The sequence below is a fragment of the Syngnathoides biaculeatus genome, chromosome 2 (assembly GCF_019802595.1).
Source record: "Syngnathoides biaculeatus isolate LvHL_M chromosome 2, ASM1980259v1, whole genome shotgun sequence".
Lineage (NCBI taxonomy): Eukaryota > Metazoa > Chordata > Actinopteri > Syngnathiformes > Syngnathidae > Syngnathoides > Syngnathoides biaculeatus.
In genome coordinates, this window is record NC_084641.1 from 15865159 (window position 1) to 15884961 (window position 19803).

The window sequence follows — 19803 nt, forward strand, 5'->3', positions numbered from 1 at the left end:
GCATCTCTCCTCCTGGCATACCACCTCAAGGCGAATCTGTACCAGAGTACCAGATGGCCTTCCAGGCGGAGGCCGGGAACCACCCGACGTTCGAGGATATGCAGGTGTTGGTGTCGAGGGAGAAACAGCGGCCCAAATTCCCAGAAGCCTGGAAAGAGAACAGCTTGGTGTGTGTGTGTGTGGTGTGTGTGTGTGTGTGTGTGTGTGTGTGTGTGTGTGTGTGTGTTGTGTGTGTGTGTGTGTGTGTGTGTGTGTGTGTGTGTGTGTGAGGAAGGGAAAAGTCAGAAGGGGAGCAACAAAAATGCCAGAATAGCAAAATGTGTAGAGGAATGTCACTAATTAAATGCAAATGAGGATAAGCGGCTCGGACAATGGATGGATGTTTGCTATCAATGGCTCACAGGTTTGATACATATAAAGTAAACCCCACGTTATGTTGCAGACCACTCTTGCAATAAGAAAGAAATACCCTATTTAAAAACATTTTTGGTTTGTTTTTATAAAACCATTATTTTATTATTTTGAGGTCTTTAATTTTTTTTTTTTTTTTTTAAAGAAACACCTATACACACTTTCTTTGAACACTTAAAATACTGAGTATTGAGCAAGTAATAACAATGGATAGAGGGAAAAGGTTGTACAAACAGTATTTTAAAAAAGGTAGATCTGTAATAACGTCCCCAGTTTGAAAGTGATGGCTCTAAATATGGTTTGCAGGCGATTAATATGTGTCTTGTATTTCTTGTGCGGCAGGCGGTTCGCTCTCTAAAAGAGACGATGGAGGACTGCTGGGACCAGGATGCAGAGGCCCGCCTCACAGCCCAGGGTGCAGAGGAGCGGCTCGCAGATTTGCTCCTCATTTGGGACCGCTCCAAATCAGTCAGCCCCACACTCAATCCCATGTCGACCACACTGCACAATGAGAGGTACAGTTCTTCAAGAGGTTCTTCACCTGTTTGATTGGCTGCGCTGTAAAAATGGAAATTCTTTCTCCCGTTGCCATCCAGAAACCGGGTGACACCCAAGTCTGGCCCGTATGGCGACCATGCCTCCACTTACATCGAAGAGCACGAGGGCATGGCCAAAAACACACAGGCTGATAACACAAGCTCCACAGGCGGTCGAGTCGGGGGCGGACCCGGGGAAAGGAACAGGAACTCGATCAACCAAGAACGCCAACAGCAAGCTAATGCCCGATTGCCCAGCCCTGAGGGTAGCAGCACCAGTGGGGCTTGCTTGGGTCTCAGAGGGAGCCCCTCAGCCTCCACCACCACCACCACTATCATTTCTGAGTCCGAGGGACCAACGGGGTGCACCACGGTCCCCGTCTGCCTCCACCTAACTCAGGAAGACCTGGAGACCACCAAGCTGGATCCCAAAGAGGTCGACAAGAACCTTAAAGAGAGCTCAGATGAGAACCTTATGGAACACTCGCAAAAGCAGTTCTGCTCGCCAGACCCGCTGAGCCCAGGAAGTTCCAGCTTACTGTACCCTCTCATCAAAATGGCAAGTGAGGCCTCGGGTACGTCCGAACCCGCTGCCTCCACACCTGCCGCTGTCTTCCCTCTGCCAAAGCAGCAGAACCTGCCCAAAAGGCCGTCTAGCTTGTCCCTGCGTAACAAGCCAGCTAAGAAGGAGTCGTCGTCCTCTTCGCTCAGGTTCAAGTTTGGACGCTCGGGGAAGTCCAACCTACGGCAGGTAGAGGGATCCAAGATTAACAGCAGTGCAGTAACGGGCCCAAACATGGATCCAGAAGCTCATCGAGGCGTGGGCATAAACAATGTACCCACTCTACGAGACGGGCATGCTAACGGCAGCATAAATGGCCCAATTAGCGCTCACAACAGCGGCATTGTTTCTACCGTGGCCATAAGTGCCGATACGGGTTTTGGAGGCTCCAGCGTTATTCACAACGGGAGCGGAGCTTTGCGGTCCGACGACAGTCATCTAAGCCTCGGAGTCATCACGGCCAGCCCCGACGAACACGAGCCGCTTCTTAGCCGTGAGCAGCCAGATCCCAGGGACCCGTCTTCAAGCGTGGCTGCGCTGCGCTCGGCCCGACCGAACACCAACAACAACAACAGTAACACGGGCCACGGCCGGGACGACGGCAACGGCGGAGGCGAGAGCGAAGGAGGCGGAGACGAGGACACTGGTACGGAAGGAGGAAGCGGGGCTGCCACCGGGCCTCCTGGAGAAAGCGCCGGGTCCTGCTCCGGTGCCTCCGACTTCCCGGTGACGGTCACCATGCGGGACGAATCCCTGCTAAGGCAGCCCAGGGTTCGGAGACCAGAGAGACCCAACTCCTTGGACCTTTCCTTCACCACACAGGACCTGGCCTCATTATGTGAGACATCAATTAATACTTCGTTTCCTCAGTCACAACACTGCAAAGGTTGCAGTCATTGTGGGCTTGGGGAGGGGGGGCTTAGTAACACATGAATTGAAGGTACCTGTTAGTTTCCTACCGTAATTCCCGGCCTACAGAGCGCACCTGGTTATAAGCCTCACCCAGTACATTTGTAAAGGAAATACCATTTGCTACATACATACGCTGCAGCTGTGTAAAAGCCGCGAGTGCCCACATTGTAACCCACTTTGAAACACAAGATATTTACAAAGAAAGATGGTACACAGAGAGGTTAACACTAGCGCCGCACTAACAGGCCCGGTTAAAAAGATATTATATATATATATATATATATATATATATATATTATAAATAAACATACCGGTAAAAATCACTGAGACACAGCAGTAACACGCTAGTGCAGCGATAACAGGGCCAGACATGTAAAAGTCAGTTCCTCGGCACATATATTCCACCGGTCTTACCTTTTCCGCTCAAGTGCCTCCTTGCAGCCGTTAGAAAAAATGCACAAATTAGCCGCATCACTGCATAAACCGCAGGGTTGAAAGCGTTTGAAAAAAGTCGCAAAAATTACGGTAAATGGCTCACTTCACATTCATGAATTTGAAAAAGGTCCGATGCCATTGTTGACACAAATTCCAGGGTCACAGTCAAAGACAAGACCTTTATGAGTCATGTCCGAGACAAGATCAAAACCTTCAAAATGAAGCTTGAACCTTGAGCTTAAGACCGGTCTTGAGTGTTACTACAACAGACCACACAGTTAAATTTAGTGACCGCTCGTCACAACATGAGGGGCTACAGACTTCACGAGCTGACACAAATGAATACTTTTTCAAGATACAAGCAACCGTTTGGCCATTTTAATTTCAAACGTTTCAGAATTGAGATACAAGCTCTGTGTGGTGCCCGTGAACTCAACTCACTCACAGCAACACATTAAAACATTCAATATATCGGTTCTCGAAGGAGGAGCTGTGAGAAACAAGGTGAAAAGTGGCTGCCATCTTTGTAGATTTGTCCAAAAAAAAAAAAAAAGACTAAGAATGAGCATTTCAAACACCTCTATAGTCCTCTCTTACAGATGTGTTTGTGGAAAAAATGGCGCCGTTTAAAAAAAAAACATAATTTTGACGTCAACATGGCGAATCCCTCAGGATTTTGGCTGGTACAAGCTGATTGGGGAATATTTCATATTTTCAAAACACATAAAACCTTAATTTCTCCAGAACCCATCATCTGATTCTCAAAGGTCTTGGTGCGTAGTACTCTGGTTGGACTGGCCAATCCCACCAGAGTTGCTGAACACGCATTTTGAAAGACATTCATTGTCATTTTTGGGGAAATCTCTCCATGTTGCTACTGTAAGGTCTGTGTTGTTTGTCTTGACTTTTACGGCTCCCAAGTGACAAAGGCAGGCAGTAGCACATGACACACAAAGGTTGTTTATCTATATCTTTCCTTTGATTTTATAAAGTACGTTGTTTGTTTTTTCCCCGCATAAAATACTGAAACACAGATGTATTTGTTTTTTTTAGAGGGGAGGCTGGAATGGATTAAAGGTATTTCCATCCATTTCAATGGAGAAAGGTGATTTGACTTGGGAATTAAACTCTTATCTCAAAGCACCTCTCTGTGCATCGGAAAGCATAAAGTCTGTCAATATGACGACAGTTAATGAATGTTGATTTGTGTCTGCAGGCGACAGCCTGGGGAACCCAGACGGCACTTTGGCCACCGGCGATAAGATCAAGAAACGCGTCAAGACGCCATACTCCCTGAAGAAGTGGCGGCCGACCACCTGGGTCATCTCCACAGACCCCAGAGGGCTGGAGGTTAACAACAACGGGTCGAGCCGGAGCCAAGGCCACGGGCATAACCGGCCCAAGTCCACTTCGGCCATCTACCTACGGGGCGGCGACTTGATCGACGAGCGCGGCGACACGCACGTGTGAGCATTCCACCACTCTGCTGAAGACGGGACAAACCATGTTATTGAATTGGTTTTTTTTATTGTTTGTTTGGTTGTTTTTTTTTTTTTTTTTGGGGGGGTGAGGGTGGCTCAGCAAGAAGAAGCTACGGGGAACCCTGGCCTTAGAGTCGAGCCCCATGTACACTACAGTTATTACGCTCACGCTTGTGTGTGTGTCTTTCCCGATGGCGTCATTTGCTTTCAACGCAATCCAAGCTATGCAGCATTTTCTCCCACTCGTCCGTGTACGCTCCTCACAAGCAAGCAGACAAGTGTTTCTTTTCCACGTGCACTTTGAGCCGACCAGATCGGCGTTTGGTCCTGCCCCGCCCCGTCGTGGCCGCGACCCCGCGACGAAATTCAATCGTGAGCTCTTGTTTTTGTTTCATTCAAGCACAAAGCCCTGTTGAAAAGAAGAAATGGTCTTAAAAGACAGAACAAAGTACGTTTTTAATTTGTCTTTTTTTTTTTTTTTAATTTTATTTTGGTATGCAAGACCTGTCGCCGTGGACTATCCGTATTTTTGTGTCATCACATAATTTAAATTGTGCAATAGGATGTAGCTGTTAGATGTTTTTCACGTTTTGTTACTCCTATAATTTTGTTTTGAAACCCTCAATCATATTTTGATCATGTCAATCTCTTTTTGCACTTATTATTAGTCACAATCATCAACCTGGCCCAGACCCCCGGATTGACTGAAGAGGGAAAAACAAATGACAATCCTTCTCTTTTTCCGTATCCGGGGCATCTTAATTGGGCCACGAGCAATCAAGCTCATTTGAGTGGTTGAGAATATTGGGACATCCCCCCCCACAACGCTCTTTCCACATAATCGCACCATGAATTTGTTTGTTTGGCTGGTTTGGTTTTGTAATGCTTTCGATCCCAGTGTCATCTGACTTTGTTTGACTTTTATATATGTGATTGAATACGACAATGCAGAGACTAGAAAAAGTCCATTGTGTGGTTCTTGGAACTTTTGGAAATGGAGAAGAAGAAACAACAAAAAAAAGACAGAGAGAGACAAAATACCAAACCCTCTTCCAAAGCACGCTGATTATTATTTGTGCTTCTACTGGTCACAGAATTAATGTTTGAATGGGTGGTTGTAGAATACAGTATCTTTGTGTGTGTGTGTTTTTTTTCAAGTAATTTTGTTTTGCTGGAGCCCAGCACTGTACAGTCAATGTTTGTCGTACCCATTCTGTAAGCTCAGCACCACTACAGGATTCAGTAAAGATCTCATTTAAATTTTTGTAATCTGTAATTTGTATGCAAAAAAAAAAAATATTATTGCCTTTATTTACTTTTTTTTTTTTGTGGGATTCTGTGTTGCATTCAATGGACATGGCTGACCTTTGATTCCGATGCTTTGTTCGTTTGCTTGATAGAATTTCCATAAACCTTTTCAAGACACTATGGAAGAAAAAAATCTCAATAAATGTATGAAAACATGGGTTTGTCTGTTTAGGTCATTGGGGGCCAGGCAGGGCAGGGCTTAAGTTCTGGAAGGGTTTTCAAATGATAGTAGAAAAACCACTGACTGAAATAATCTAATAAAGCCAGCTAACAGTCTTCAGCTATGATTGAAATTGTAGTGAGAGATAGCGACAACCCTGCCACGAAAAGCAAACATCCAAAACTGCATTTTTTTTTTCTCCCCATACTCCAGTTGGTGTGTGTACGCCAATAAAGCATACTAAACACATTTTTCCTCTCTACCTTTGGGCCACTTGTTTTGTGACAGCTCTAATAATTCAAAACAATGTAGAACCTTACAACATTCCCCATCAATCTAAATGGAAGTGCCATGAATCCACGATGCTCCCGCCCCCAGGGGGAAAAAATGTGCTTTTTGAATGAGGAAATACTTTAGAAAACAGAGGAGTAGTTCAATAGAATGTACAAAATTTCACTTCTGCATCAAGAGTCCTTTGAATCCAAGGAACTGATACTCCTTCTGGAGTCCCGGGTTTGGGTCATTGTCCATTTGGAAGTGCCAAAGATTTAATTTCGTGGCTGATGTCTTGAGATGTTGCTTCAGTATTTGCACATTTTCTTCTCATGATGTATGCACCAGTCCCTCGTGTGGCAAAGCAACCCCACGTGAAACTGCCAGCCCCGTAATCTTGCAAGCTTCCCCCGGTTTCCTCCAAATGTAACAATCCTTTTCATGGCCAAACACCTCCATTTTTTTTCATTAGACCGCAGTGCATGTCTCCAAAGGGATTTTCAGTGTCTTTACACCCAGTAATCTGGATTGTTTGTTTCTTTTGGCGTAGTGGCTCCTTTTTTTTTCTCAGCCCGTTGGTACAATATTCGTATCAATGCGGATAATGACCCACTCTTAGCAATTTGGTGTGATATGAACATTTTGGATCAAAGCACGTTCATCTCTGGGAGACAAACTTCATCTCCTTAATGGCCGGGATGATTGCTGGACATTGCCGTGGTGTCTATACTCGTGTACAATTCTTTAAATGGAGAAATGTAGCACTCTTCAGCAATCTGGATATTGCGTCTTCCTGATACTTTGCACTTTGGATTTGAGTTTCATTGATGGTACACAACAAAGCAGTGTATATTATATATATCATGAAAATTTGTCGAGGAAAAACATCCTGGGAAAATAAAAAAAGCTCGGTCATCTGGGAGGGGCTCAGTGTCAAGCCGCTGCTCCTCCGCATTGAGAGGAGCCAGATGAGGTGGCTGGGCCATCTGATCCGGATGCCTACCGGACGCCTCCCTGGTGAGGCGTTCCGGGGATGTCGCACCGGAAAGAGACCCTGAGGATGACCCAGGACACGCTGGAGAGACTATGTCTCTCGGCTGGCTTGGGAACTCCTCGGGATCCCTCCGGAAGAGCAGGAAGAAGTGGCTGGGGAAAGGAAAGTCTGGGTACCCTGCTGAAGCAACTTGCACCGCGACCCGACCTGGAAAAGCAGTAGATAATGAATGGATGGATGTAAAAAAAAAATCCTTCTCTTGTTATTCTAGCAATTTTTTTTTTCTACAGCTGCCCCTCCAGATAAGCAAAATTCAACTGATTAGCTATAGTAAAACTTGGCAGCTGATTATGAACGGCGTCATCTACAGCTACGTTGCAACTTTTTCGTGCAGTACAATTGAGATGGTGCGGTGAGAGGCGTGTGCAGCTCCCAATAGGTCATTACAATACTATCAAAATATCTGCACACTGAAAGCTGGGATAGTAGGAATTAAGAGGATTTGTGCTGGCTTTTCTCTTAACCTTGTATGGACATAATCTAAGTACTATTTTCTGTTTCTGTTTTTTTTTTTTTTTTTAGTTTCAAATGCTTGTAACGATTCCATCTTAGTATTTTTTTCACATATGTATATATTTGATTTTACTTTGTTCAAACACTTGGATGGGATCAGTTTTGTATTCTGCACCAAAAAAATCATTAGAAACACCTAACCTATGTGTGTGTGTGTGCCGCCCAAATATTTATCATAAATGATTTACTATATTTTCTTCTTATAGCCTATTCCATTAGTCCGAGTGTATGTGTGACTATTGCTGCAGTGCTGTCAGTGTCTCACTGTATCCCTATGCATCTATGCAAAAATATCATCGATTTGGCCAGACGGGGGCGATATTTCCCTCCATCCCCACCCCCACCCGTCCCAAAAAAAAAAAAAAAATGTTTACGTCCCTGCTCTCTGCTCCCGCGCCCTAGCAACTGCAGCATCAGCACGAGCGGCGAGCGGCGGTGAGCAACGTCAGCGCACCGTTGACGGCATCAAAGTCACACAAGCGTAAGTAGGGCGGACCGGAAACACGCTTACACCCTCCAGAGTAAAAGCTCTCCACTTTATGAGGCAACAAAATGACTGATAACTTGATTGAACCCTGTAAATCCGAAAAATCCAAGAGTCAGATGTTTTTTTTTTCTTTGTTGCAGCGCTGGTTTTGTTGTTGTTGTTGTTAATAATAATAATAATAATTCCATAATTGGAGGACAAGTTGGGTACCAGCAATTTTCAGAAAAAAGACTATTGACTGTAAAATTCTGTTTTACGGTTTCACAAAAAATAGGTCAACCATCAAAGGCACATTTTGTCATACTGCTGTGCACCGTTGTTACAGATCATTTTATGTGAATCCCTAATTTTTCCTTAATCTTTCTACTATTAGCTCTACAGTGCAAGGGCTGCAAATCATTAATTATAAATAATTCATTCATCTTTAATTTACGAATTGATTAATTAATTTTTGAATGGCTTCGGTCAGGGCTGAGAAATATTGACCTCAATATTCATGTTTTTGTTTTTCGAAGAAAGACTTGATCACTGAATAAAAATGTAACATCAGTGTGAGACATTTCATGTTTTTTTTAACTAATTTTACAGGAATACTGTTGCAAAGAAGGTACTTTAAAAATGTCAACAGTAACTTACTTGCAGCCCTGTCATAAAATAGTGTATTTTGTGCGGATGAGTTAATTAGCAAATAATTACACACTACCCACAGTTAGTTTAGAAATTAAAAAAAAAAAAAACAGTGCAACACACCACGTGTGACATGAGAAGCAAATAAGATACACATTCAAAAAAGTTTTGGGTAACAAATACACATGATTCATGTTGCGTTAATCCTAATTGTTGGTGAACATTAAGGATAAACGTCTGTATTCTGGCAACAGTTTAAGGTTTTCTAGTACAATGCATTCTGGGAGAAACCTGTACTTACAAATACAAATATTGCAATTTTGACCCAAGAAAATGTTTACATTTATACCTGAATACGACACCTTTCCATTAAATGATCCTCAATTGTTACTTCCCATACATTCCACCTGAATTTTTTGGAATATTTCCAATATTCTCCTGTTTTACTTTCCGGGTGTTTATTGGAAACTCGGTTGCATTAGAAGGGGAAGAAATTCCGAACGTTAATCTGAAAGGCATCGCCGGAAGTTTGACGTATTTCACTCTGGTCCTCCTCCCGCCGTGCCAATCCAAGCTAGTCGAGCATCACCGCCCTCTTCTTTCTATCCCTTCTCTTTTATGTCCCCCCCCCCCCGCCGCATTTCTGTCATTTTTCGACCTCCGCGAATGCAAAAGACGCTTTTCTCTCCCCCCCCCCCACACATTTTTTTCTTCGAGCGCAAATCGTTTTTTTATTCCGTCACATTTTTGTTTTTGCACGCCACCCGTAACGCGACAGAAAACAAACACAAACAAGCGTCCATATAGCCAGGGGCGCCTATTTTGCTGTTTTTCGATTTGAGGGTCGTTTTCGTCCTTCGCGTTTTGTTCCCACCCTCGTCGGCGGTGTTTTTGGTGGACGGCGAGCTCCCATGCTGCTTTGCGCCCCGCGAGACAACAGCTCACCTTTGCAGGTGAGTCGCTCACGGCAGCGTTGCGACACATACAGCGGCTATGGAAAATATTTTGCCCATATCCGTTCGATATCATTCATGTACGAGTCTTCGCTTTGTCTTCACTAGTAGGATAACTTTGGCATACTAGTCAGACTAGGCTACTACCTGTAACTAGTACGGGAAGACTGCACTACTACTAGACATCTGTTTGTCACTAGTAATTCTAGATTTTATCTATATAGATTTTAAAGTTCTGCTACTGGTTTATAAATCCCTAAATGATTGAGGTCCTGAATACATGAAAGAAATGCTTACGGAATACAAACCCAGTCGAGCTCTGAGATGGACTGACTCAGGTCAAATAGCGAAGCAAACATGGTGAAGCAGCATTTAGCGATTATGCTGCACATAAATAGAATAAATTGCCAACAGAGGTGAAGTCAGCCCCAAGTGTGAATGTTTTTAAATCCAGGTTTTGAAAACTGTTTATTTTTTACTCGTGATTTTTAGAATGTATCCACTTTTTTTTTTTAAATCATATTACTTGCACTGTATGCGGTTTTAATTGTCTTTTTTTATATTTTGTTTGTCATTTTTCTTGCTTTGTTTTCAAATCCCTTTAATCATGTAAAGCGCATTGAGTTACCTGTGTATGAAATGCGCTCTACAAATAAATTTGCTTTGCTTTGCTTAGTAGTGTGCAATTGGCAACTCGTGCACAGTTTAGACTTGTTAGTAGGTGTTCCTGATATGCCAATATCCTCCTACTAGTGAGGCCAAACATTGTCTACTAATGGCCTAGTCATTCTACTTGTGTGCTGAATTACCCTGATAGTATGGAAAAGGAGTGCATAGAGTACAGTTTTCCACTACTAGTATCTCAGTCTTTGTACTAGTTCACTGAATAGATTGTGTTTTCATTGTCATTATACAGGTACATACAATGAATGTCTAAAAAATGCACAAAATACACATCATATACAAGACCTACAACATCTTAATATAAAAGTGTGAATAGCAAAGCACCTGTCAGATGCTAGGTTGTATTGCACTGTTTGTATACCATCATTCCATTTTCTTCGCCGGTTATCCTCACAAGGGTCGCGGGGAGTGCTGGAGCCTATCCCAGCTGTCAACGGGCAGGATGTGGGGGGACACTCCGAACTGGTTGCCAGCCAATCGCAGGGCACATTGAGCCAAAACAGCCGCACTGACAATCACACCCAGGGACAATTTAGAGTGTCCAATTAATGTTGCATGCTTTCGAGATGTGGGAGGAAACCGGAGTTCCCATAGGAAACCCACGCAGGCACGGGGAGAGCGTGCAAACTCCACACAGGCGGGTCTGGGAATGAACCCGGGACCTCAGAACTGCGAGGCCGATGCGTTACCAGCTGATCCACCGTTCCACCCCTTTCTTTATATAGCACATTACAAATTTGGAAAAAACATGCACTACCTTGTGTGCACGAATACTGAAACACTGGTTGTCAATTAATGAATTCGATAATGTCACTATTAGTAAAAAAAAAAAAAAAATGGAAAAAACTAAAAAGTGGCCAAAGTGAAAACACAGCAATGAAGCTCAGCAGAATTTGTCATCAGCATTGTTGCCTAACAACAGATGCACTTTGCATTTTAAATACAGAAGCTACGTGGTGGCATCAAACGCTTATCAGGTCAGCCTGGCCTCCCAGCCCCCAGACACCCCCCACCACCACCACCACCTTCTCCCCCACCTTAAACTGTGTTAATGCCTGTTGGGATTAACGTCAATCTGGAAGCGCCGCATATAAAATGACTTCCTAAGGATCTCTTACCGCGTTGACAAATGGCATGTTTACACTTCCAGCACAAGCTTCCTCTTCCTCCGAAAGCATCAGCAGCCAGACCCTAACTCCGTCGCCCCCTCCTCGGCCGCCCTCGGACCCGCCCTCATTCTCCTGTCCGCCCCCCACCCTCGCGCCCAGCTGTGGCCCTCGCAGGGCGCGACCGCTGGCGCTCACCTGGAAGGTCCTTGGCCTCAGGACGACTGCCAGCAGCAGCAGCAGCAGCAGCAGCCACAGCAGCGGCATCTTTCCTACATGCGGGACAAGGCCACACAGGTAAGCGACCCGTTTGGGGCCACCTAAATTCGTGATGGCCCGAGCTGAACTCATGATGCAAAACCTATTTGCAACTCTTTTCATTCTCTTCACTTATTTTGTTGCTGTATCTTTGAGTGCTATGTACGCAAACACTTCTGTTCTTTGTTTCCGGTGTGTCAGACCCCCAGGGCCTGGGCAGATGAGAGGAGGCGAGGCTCTCACAAGCGTTCGGCCTCCTGCGGGAGCACCGACCAGCTCAAGGAGGTCATTGCGCTCTCCCTCTTCTACTTTACAGATATAAAAAATAAAAATTAAAAAAAAGGATTTGCAAATGTCAGGGGGGTTTAAACAATGGGAATAATGAGTGTAACATTTGACTGATTGTTTTTTTTTTATTATTTTTGGTCTAACACACACAAAAAAAGAAAGTCACCAGTGGATTTTAGGCTCGGATCTAAAATATATTGATAATAATAATGATATTGATTTTAAGGTAAGCAACAATACTGATATCAGTATTTGTATTTGAGACAGACCAATTTTGAGGATTTTGACACAAATTGGGATCACCCTCTTGTTTAAATCAAACAGCTGATAGCAGATCAGTTTTAAAATGGCTAAACGTCTGGTAACTATTTTAATTATTTGAATTTGTAGTGGCGGCACGGTGGAGCAGCTGGAAAACGGCGGCCTGACAGTTTTGAGGACACGACTTAGATCCCAGCCCCGCCTGTGTAGAGTTTGCATGTTCTCCCCGTGCAAGCGTGGGTTTTCTCCGGGCACTCCGGTTTCCTCCCATATCCCTAAATGATGTAACATTAATTGGACACTCTAAATTGCCCCTAGGTGTGATTGCGAGTGTGGCTTTTTCTCTCAATTTGCCCTGCGATTGGCTGGCCACCAGTTCAGGGTGTACCCCGCCTCTTGCCCCTTGACAGCTGGGATATGCTCCAGCATTCCCCGCGACCCTCCTGAGGATAAGCGACAAAAGAAAATGGATGGATCGATGAATTTTGAATAGTTATGCTATGACTCTAGGAACTCCCTAGACTTTTTTTTTTTTGTACTTAAAACAAAGATAATTGAAAGATGAACATTTCAGTCTGATTGAAATTTCGAAAGCGTGGAAGCCTCCCTGCACTTTATTTTAGAATTTCAAAATAAAGTGATACCATCTGAGGGCAAAAAAAAGTGGCAAATGTGAAGCGTTGTTTGATAAACACGCTTAGAGGCAAAATGGTTCAAATGCCTTGTGTTACCCGCCGTATTAAACAGAAACATACGGACAGGCAAACAAAACTGTTAGCATGTTCGATTAAAATACAAATAACAAAATAGTCGCTTTTGCATTTTTGGTATTTTGCCGCTACAGCCGATTGAAAACGCGCTAACTATCTTTCAGATCGCCAAGCTGCGTCAACAACTCCAGCGCAGCAAGCGCAGCAGCCGTCACCGGAGGGACAAAGAGCGCAAGTCGCCCTTCAACGGCAGCCACGCCATCATGCAGTCGCAGGTGATCTTTCGCGGCTCCGTCGCGGGCGGCCATCTTGTCTGTCTGTCTGTCACATTTCTGTCTGCTGCTTCACTAACGGCCAGCAGAATGATCGGCGCGTGGGTTTCCCGCTTGGAGCAGGCGTTTTTGGACGCTCTGCATTTGGTTTATTATTTTCGCGTGCTTTTGTCTTTGTAAGTACATTTTACACTCCATTGTTGCTGAGTGAAAGAAAAAAACATTGCTTTACAGTGTTACTGTATGTCCTCACGTGACTGCATTACAGCTAAAAGAGCAGCTAAATAACTGTGTTCTTTCCAGCAATCATTATAATTTAACATACATAAAACAATTGATACAAAAGAAATAGAAATGCCTAATGGATACATGAACATTAAACGTGATTTTTACCTTCACTGAAGATTCTTGATGGTTAATGGTAGACAGCTAGAAGGCCACCTTACACCCGTGACCCTAATGAGGATAAGCGCAACGAAAGATGAATCACATTTCTTTATGATGGGACCCGGAATTCTCTTATCTTAGTTCTTTTATCCAGACTGCAACGGCGTCGGCCATTACAAGATTGATGTAATGAAAAAATATTAAAATGACAATTTTTGAAGCCATAATTTATTAACGATTATGATTATAGCTGTCACACAGAAATGCTCTTGACAAAAGTTTGATAACAAGGAAATTCGGACAAACTTTGATGATTTTTTTTTGGGGAAGTAAATTTTCACAGGTTAGGATCTCTGGGTGCGCTATTTTTAGTGTCATGTAAGATGTGATATGATATTCATGTGTTTGTGGTATATTTACAATTGAAAATAATAGTATTTACAGTGGTACCTCAGTTCCCGAACAGAATCTGCTCCATCTGTTTTCCCATTACAATGAATGGAAAATGAAATAATGCGTTCCAAGCCTAAAAAAATGTTTTTTTTTTAAAGCGTTTTTTAGCTTTTCCTGAAAATAAACTGCATAGTAGAAATACGTGTATAGTTTAAATACTTTATATGATTAAATCATTCAAGAAATAGATTTCTTTTTTGCTTAAAATGTATGCTTTATTAGTAGAGTATGCTAGAGATAGCTCAGAAACACACACACTAGATTCGTGTTCGGCTATGAAATCCTCCTTGAAGTCGACAGTTTTACGCACCACTTTCCTTTTTTCAGCACCAGCAGTTCCACTTGCCTTCTTTGGAGCCATGATCGGGGGTTAATATTGCTCAGTAATACCGGGACATGTCAGCGCGTGTGTGGGTCAACTGGTTGCGTCGCGAGCGGTTGCGCGCGTGATGTCGTTTCCGTTTTTTTTCTAGAGTGCGTTGGAAAGCATAGTAACAAATCGTCATGCGTCAGCTGGTCTGGGCGATTTTGTTCGAAAACCAAAGCAAAAAAAATCTTGAAATTTTCCTTAGAAAACTGATTTGTACGAAAACAGACATTCAAAAAACGAGCTACCACTGTATACTTTTTTGGGGGGTGGCATATATCACATGATTTTTTTTTTTTTTCTTTTCATGATTCATTAGCGTAATTTCCGGCCTACAGAGCACACCTGATGATAAGCCCCACCCATTACATTTGTAAAGGAAATACCATATGGGTACATACATACTGTACGCCGCAGCTGTGTAAAAGCCGCAAGTGCCCACGTTGAAACCCACATTGAAACACGAGATATTTACAAAGAAAGACGATACACAGAAAGAGTTTTCAAAGTTTTAATACCTTGGCTTAGCATAGCAACACGGTAGCACGAACTGGGCTGGTTAAAAAAAAAAAAAAAAACATACCGGTAAAAATCACTTCCTCGGCACATATATTCCACCGGTCTCACTCTTACCTTTTCCGCTCGAGTGCCCCCTTGCGGCCACTAGAAAAAATGCACAAATTAGCCGCATCACCGCATAAATCGCAGGGTTGAAAGCGTGTGAAAAAAGTCACGGCTTGTAGGCTGGAAATGACGGTGTATGCTCACTCCTTGACTGTTTTTGCGACTGTCTTGTGGGTGTCCCGCAGGCCCCCATGCCCAAGACCATCCTGATCCCCATCCCCATATCCAAGTCATCCGCTCCTCGCTTCCGCAACAGCGTGGAGGGTCTCAACCAGGAGATCGAACGCATCATCATCCGAGACACCCCCGAGAAGGATGAGCCCATCGTTGTGGGTGACGTCGTTATTTATAGCGATGTTTTTTTTATTCCGGATAATTCTGTTTAAAATCGAAGCAAATCCAAGATGGCTAACGAGATAATATGTAATAATGATAATTCAAATGGTATCTGGAGTAGAGTCATAGAAAAGGAACACAGCCAAAGAAATTCACTGGCATTTTTCTGAACACTGAGGCCCATTTTTGTTTTCGCCCAACAGCCACAGGACGTCCCCGACGGGCACCGCGCGCCGCCGCCCGTCCCCCCGCAGCGCAGCAGCAGCACCCGCAGCATCGACACGCAGACCCCCTCGGGGGGCGGCCTTAGCGGGAGCCACAGCAACGGCAGCAGCCGCCCCGACTCCATCTCGCCGTCCTACCTCACCGTGCTCGCCGACGCGGTCGCCGGTGGCAGCCCCCTCGACGACAAAGGTGATGATGATATGAACATAGACTCTGGTAAATGTAGAAGCACTCATTCAACTCCTTGAGTAAACGTTTAAAAAAAAAAAAAAAAAAAGTGCAAAATTTGTTGTGACTTTTGGCTTGTCCCGCCAGGGAGGCACAGTCGCATGATTTGTTTGGCACTGTTTTTACGGAAGTAAAAGTAAAATTTGGTCAGAAGTATAAAATGCTCAAGTCAAGTGCAGATACGTGGAAAAAACGGTACTTCTTTCGTATTTGTAGATGGTTGCTTGCCACCGCCGCCTTGTCAGCTTTAACCTTTCAAATGTGTACGTTCTCAGAGCTGGGCCCCTGCTCCCCGCTGCCAAAATACGCTGCCTCTCCGCGGCCCAACAACAGTTACACCTTCAAGAGGGAACCTCCAGAGGGCTGCGAGAAAGTCAAAGTCTCTGAAGAGTCCCTGTACGTACAAAAGATGGTCTTTTTGTTGTTGTTTTGTTGCTTTCCAGAGGCCCAGACAGGACATGGGGGGAGGGGGGGGGTTGTTTAGTGGAACGGCAAACCGTTATCGAGCTGTTGTATGAATACCAACACGGTGGAGAGAGACGTTAAATGTTCCTTTTGCAGTGCGGTCGAAGAGGTTGTAAGTGTTGCGAGGACACACGATACGTCGCTAAGCGTAGGGAGAGATGAGCGACGAGAAAACATATGGAGAGAGAGAGAGAGAGAGATAGATAGATAGATAGATAGATGGATAGATGGATAGATGGATAGATAGATGGATAGATAGATGGATAGATAGATAGATGGATAGAAAAAAAGACTGCTCCAGGTTTCCTCCCACTCTATGTGTAATGTGATGTGAGTGCAAAACCTGCTTTTCCCTCCCAAGTCTTTGTCTGCACCTCCCCAGTTTTTCCTTTCCCGTCTTTACTTCAGAAAGCGTCCAAATGACGTTGATCCGTTTGTGCGGTCGTTCCAGGCCCAAAAGCCGGCAGGAGGTCCCGGCCTTCCTGTGCCCCGACCGCAACAAGGTCAACTTCATCCCCAACAGCGGTTCGGCCTTCTGCCTGGTCAGCATCCTCAAGCCCCTGCTCCCGTCCCCGGACCGTAACTTTCGCCCCGGGGTGGGCCTGGGGAGTCTGTCCCCGTCGCTGGTGCCTCTGTCCACCCAGCCCTGCCTCCTGGAGGAGCCCGAGAGCTTCTGACGAGCACCTTAAACACCTTAAAGCTCTGGAAAAAGAAGAAGTGAGAAAAAAGGCCTTCAGCATGCTAGCCCTCTGATGTCTTTGTTCAAACGACGCTTCCCACTGCCTCGCCTCCTTTTCCTCCGCCTCCGTCATTGCTGTCTTATTGGTGTTGTCTTGAAAGGAAAAGGGATCGTTTTTGTTTTGTTTTTTTGTTTTTTTCCCACCGTATAAGATACCATGACGCCTTTCCGCAGACATATCTTTTTTTGTATCTCAATCGAGTTCTTTCTAGAAAATATGCCTTCCACTACAAAAGGCCGTGTTGGTGCCAGATTGTAGCAAAACTTGAAGGGGTAATGAAAAAAAAATTATTATAATAATAATGTGCCTGATATTTTTGAGGACAGTACTCCGTTTCAAAAATGATGCAGCACCTCCACCTTGCCAAGGGGGCGGTGCCATCCAGACTCACACGTTTGTATTCAAAGGCCAAAGCTACCTTGAAGCTGTACAACCGTCGTCTGTGCCACCCGCTCCTTTTTCAGCTTTGGATATAAAAACTATACACACCCCTGTTCAAAAAATGAGACCCATTGGAAGGATTTTTTTTTTTTTCAGATCTAAAGAATGTAGTTGTAAAAATGTGCACACCCACCTGTAACTGGGGTGTGGCCATTCAGAATTAACTAGTCGCATTCAAACTCGTGCCCGAGCTGTTGGGTCGTGACTGAAAGAACAAGATCCCGGATACGAGCGGCCGAAATGAATTACCTCCGCAGGGTGTCCGGGCTCTCCCTTAGAGATAGGGTGAGAAGCTCGGTCATCCGGGAGGGGCACAGTGTCGAACCGCATTGAGAGGAGCCAGATGAGGTGGCTGGGGCATCTGATCCGGACGCCTCCCAGGAGAGGTGTTCCGGACATGTCGCACCGGAAAGAGACCCCGAGGACGACCCAGGACACGCTGGAGAGACTATGTCTCTCGGCTGGCTTGGGAACGCCTCGGGATCCCTCCGGAAGAGCTGGAAGTGGCGGCTGGGGAAAGGGAAGTCTGGGTATCACTGCTGAAGCTGCTTCCCCCGCGACCCGACCCAGAAAAGTAGTAGAAAATGGATTGATGGATGGACATTGAAACTCATTTGAAGTGCGTCTGATGAACTCCAAATAAAGTTGAGCTATTTCCGAAGCCTAAAGATTTTGCCTTAACGGTGACTGCAATTTTCGACCCGTAGCAAAAGGTATGAACCCAACGCTGCTGATCACCAAAACAGGAGGCAGCTCGATGCGTCGCCGCTGTTTTTTCTCCAGCTGGAACCACCTGAGGCCTCAGACGAGGTGGAAGCATTTATGAAGACTTTTAACAAAAAGCAGTCCACGTTAGCGCAGGACCTGCAGGCTTCTCATAGAAAGCCAAACGAAATGTTAATGTTCTTTGTTAATTCTGAAAAACAGCCACATCCCGTTATAAAAGTCTGCGTTTTGCCCTGCTATTGTATTTTGTTTTCTTTTATCAATTGAGTTGTACATGTTTTTTGTTTTGGTTTTTTTTTGTCACATTAATGGTGGGAAAAGCTTGAGGTGGATTTGGAATGTCACAAAAAGCTGGAATTTGAGCAGGGACGTGTAGACTTTTTATATTTCCCAGCCTGTCTCCAATCCCCCCTCTCTTGGGTCTGCTCGTGACATCTGAGTCCAAAGAGTCCGTCGCCACCCACGCCGCACGCCTGTCGTGCGGATGGCAGCGGGTACCGTGAAACAAAAATCTTGAACTGAGACTGACGAGATACATTTTCGGACAATTCCTCGTCATCACCAAATGACTGGAAAAAAAAAAAAGGCAGAATAAACAAAAGAAAAAAAAACACCATGATCTTATGACACTATTATTTGTAATATTTTGAGAGAACCTCAGCCATCCATGCTACATGTGCCATAGGAATGTACTGGGATGTAAATATATGCCGTATTGTATCGGCTGACAAAAACATATCTGATGGGAGTGAAAAACTGTCCACGCCCTTTCAGATATACTGTATGTCAACCCCACCCCTTTCATCTAATTGGGCCACTGAGTACTGTGAATTACATGTTATCATTATTGTGAATAGTAATGTATTTATTTATCAAATTAAGAATAGACAATGTCGTCATCCGTCTCAGGTTGTGGTGGGGAAAAAAAGTGTGTCAACGCCTCACGGTCGACACTCAGTGAGGGGATCGAACGTGTAGCACACGAGTAGTGTGCTGAAAGATGATCAGCAACCTGAGTTGGACTTTCTTTTTTTTGTTAGTTTTTTTTTTTTTTTTTTAAATCAAGCAAGAAATAAAATGTCTTGTTACAAGAATGCCTTTTTTTTTTTCTTGTCAAGTTCATGACTGGCGGCACGGTGGAGCAGCTGGTAATGCGTCGGCCTCACAGTTCTGAGGTCCCGGGTTCATTCCCGGACCCGCCTGTGTGGAGTTTGCATGATCTCCCCGCGCCTGCGTGGGTTTGTGCCCTGTGATTGGCTGGCAACCAATTCAGGGAGTACTCCGGCTCCCGCCCGTTGACGGCTGGGATAGGCTCCGGCACTCTTCGCGACCCTCGTGAGGATAAGCGGCAAAGAAAATGGATGGATGGAAGGAAGTTCATGACTGACATTTTAACCTCTTAATGACATTGAGAAAAACGTGTGACCGACAGCAACAACTTAAAATAAGTTGGTTTAATTTTTTTTTTTAAATATTTCTATTACGTAATGTCTGAAAAATGTTTCGTCGTAGACAACACT

General features: G+C 44.5%; 2 protein-coding genes across 5 annotated transcripts in view; both read left to right on the forward strand.

The window, feature by feature from the left end:
• Nucleotides 1-5813, forward strand: part of LOC133509540 (bone morphogenetic protein receptor type-2-like) — a 39601-nt gene extending 33788 nt beyond the window's left edge. The window contains exons 10-14 of one of the 2 annotated variants that reach the window (XR_009797371.1): nucleotides 31-167; nucleotides 754-926; nucleotides 1008-2347; nucleotides 3910-3961; nucleotides 4073-4207. Coding sequence is in view for 1 of the 2 variants with exons in the window: in XM_061836654.1 (XP_061692638.1) it covers nucleotides 31-167; nucleotides 754-926; nucleotides 1008-2347; nucleotides 4073-4326 (1904 nt within the window). In the remaining variant the exon portion in view is untranslated. Of the gene's footprint in view, nucleotides 1-30; nucleotides 168-753; nucleotides 927-1007; nucleotides 2348-3909; nucleotides 3962-4072 lie in introns of both variants that reach the window. The other variant, XM_061836654.1, reaches the window with a different exon arrangement.
• Nucleotides 5814-9404: 3591 nt separating this feature from the next.
• On the forward strand, nucleotides 9405-19599 carry fam117ba (family with sequence similarity 117 member Ba). Of its 3 annotated transcripts, XM_061836686.1 has the most exons (9): nucleotides 9405-9712; nucleotides 11547-11799; nucleotides 11962-12045; nucleotides 13184-13294; nucleotides 15308-15451; nucleotides 15662-15872; nucleotides 16187-16307; nucleotides 16828-17093; nucleotides 18265-18381. In XM_061836686.1, the coding sequence occupies exons 2-8, from the start codon at nucleotides 11779-11781 to the stop codon at nucleotides 17051-17053; spliced, it is 918 nt and encodes a 305-aa protein (XP_061692670.1). In that variant the 5' UTR covers nucleotides 9405-9712; nucleotides 11547-11778; the 3' UTR covers nucleotides 17054-17093; nucleotides 18265-18381. The 3 variants fall into 3 exon arrangements, with proteins under 3 accessions (XP_061692670.1, XP_061692656.1, XP_061692663.1); XM_061836672.1 differs by lacking the exon at nucleotides 16828-17093 and having other exon boundaries at nucleotides 18265-19599; XM_061836679.1 differs by having other exon boundaries at nucleotides 16828-18407.
• The last annotated feature ends 204 nt before the right edge of the window (nucleotides 19600-19803 follow it).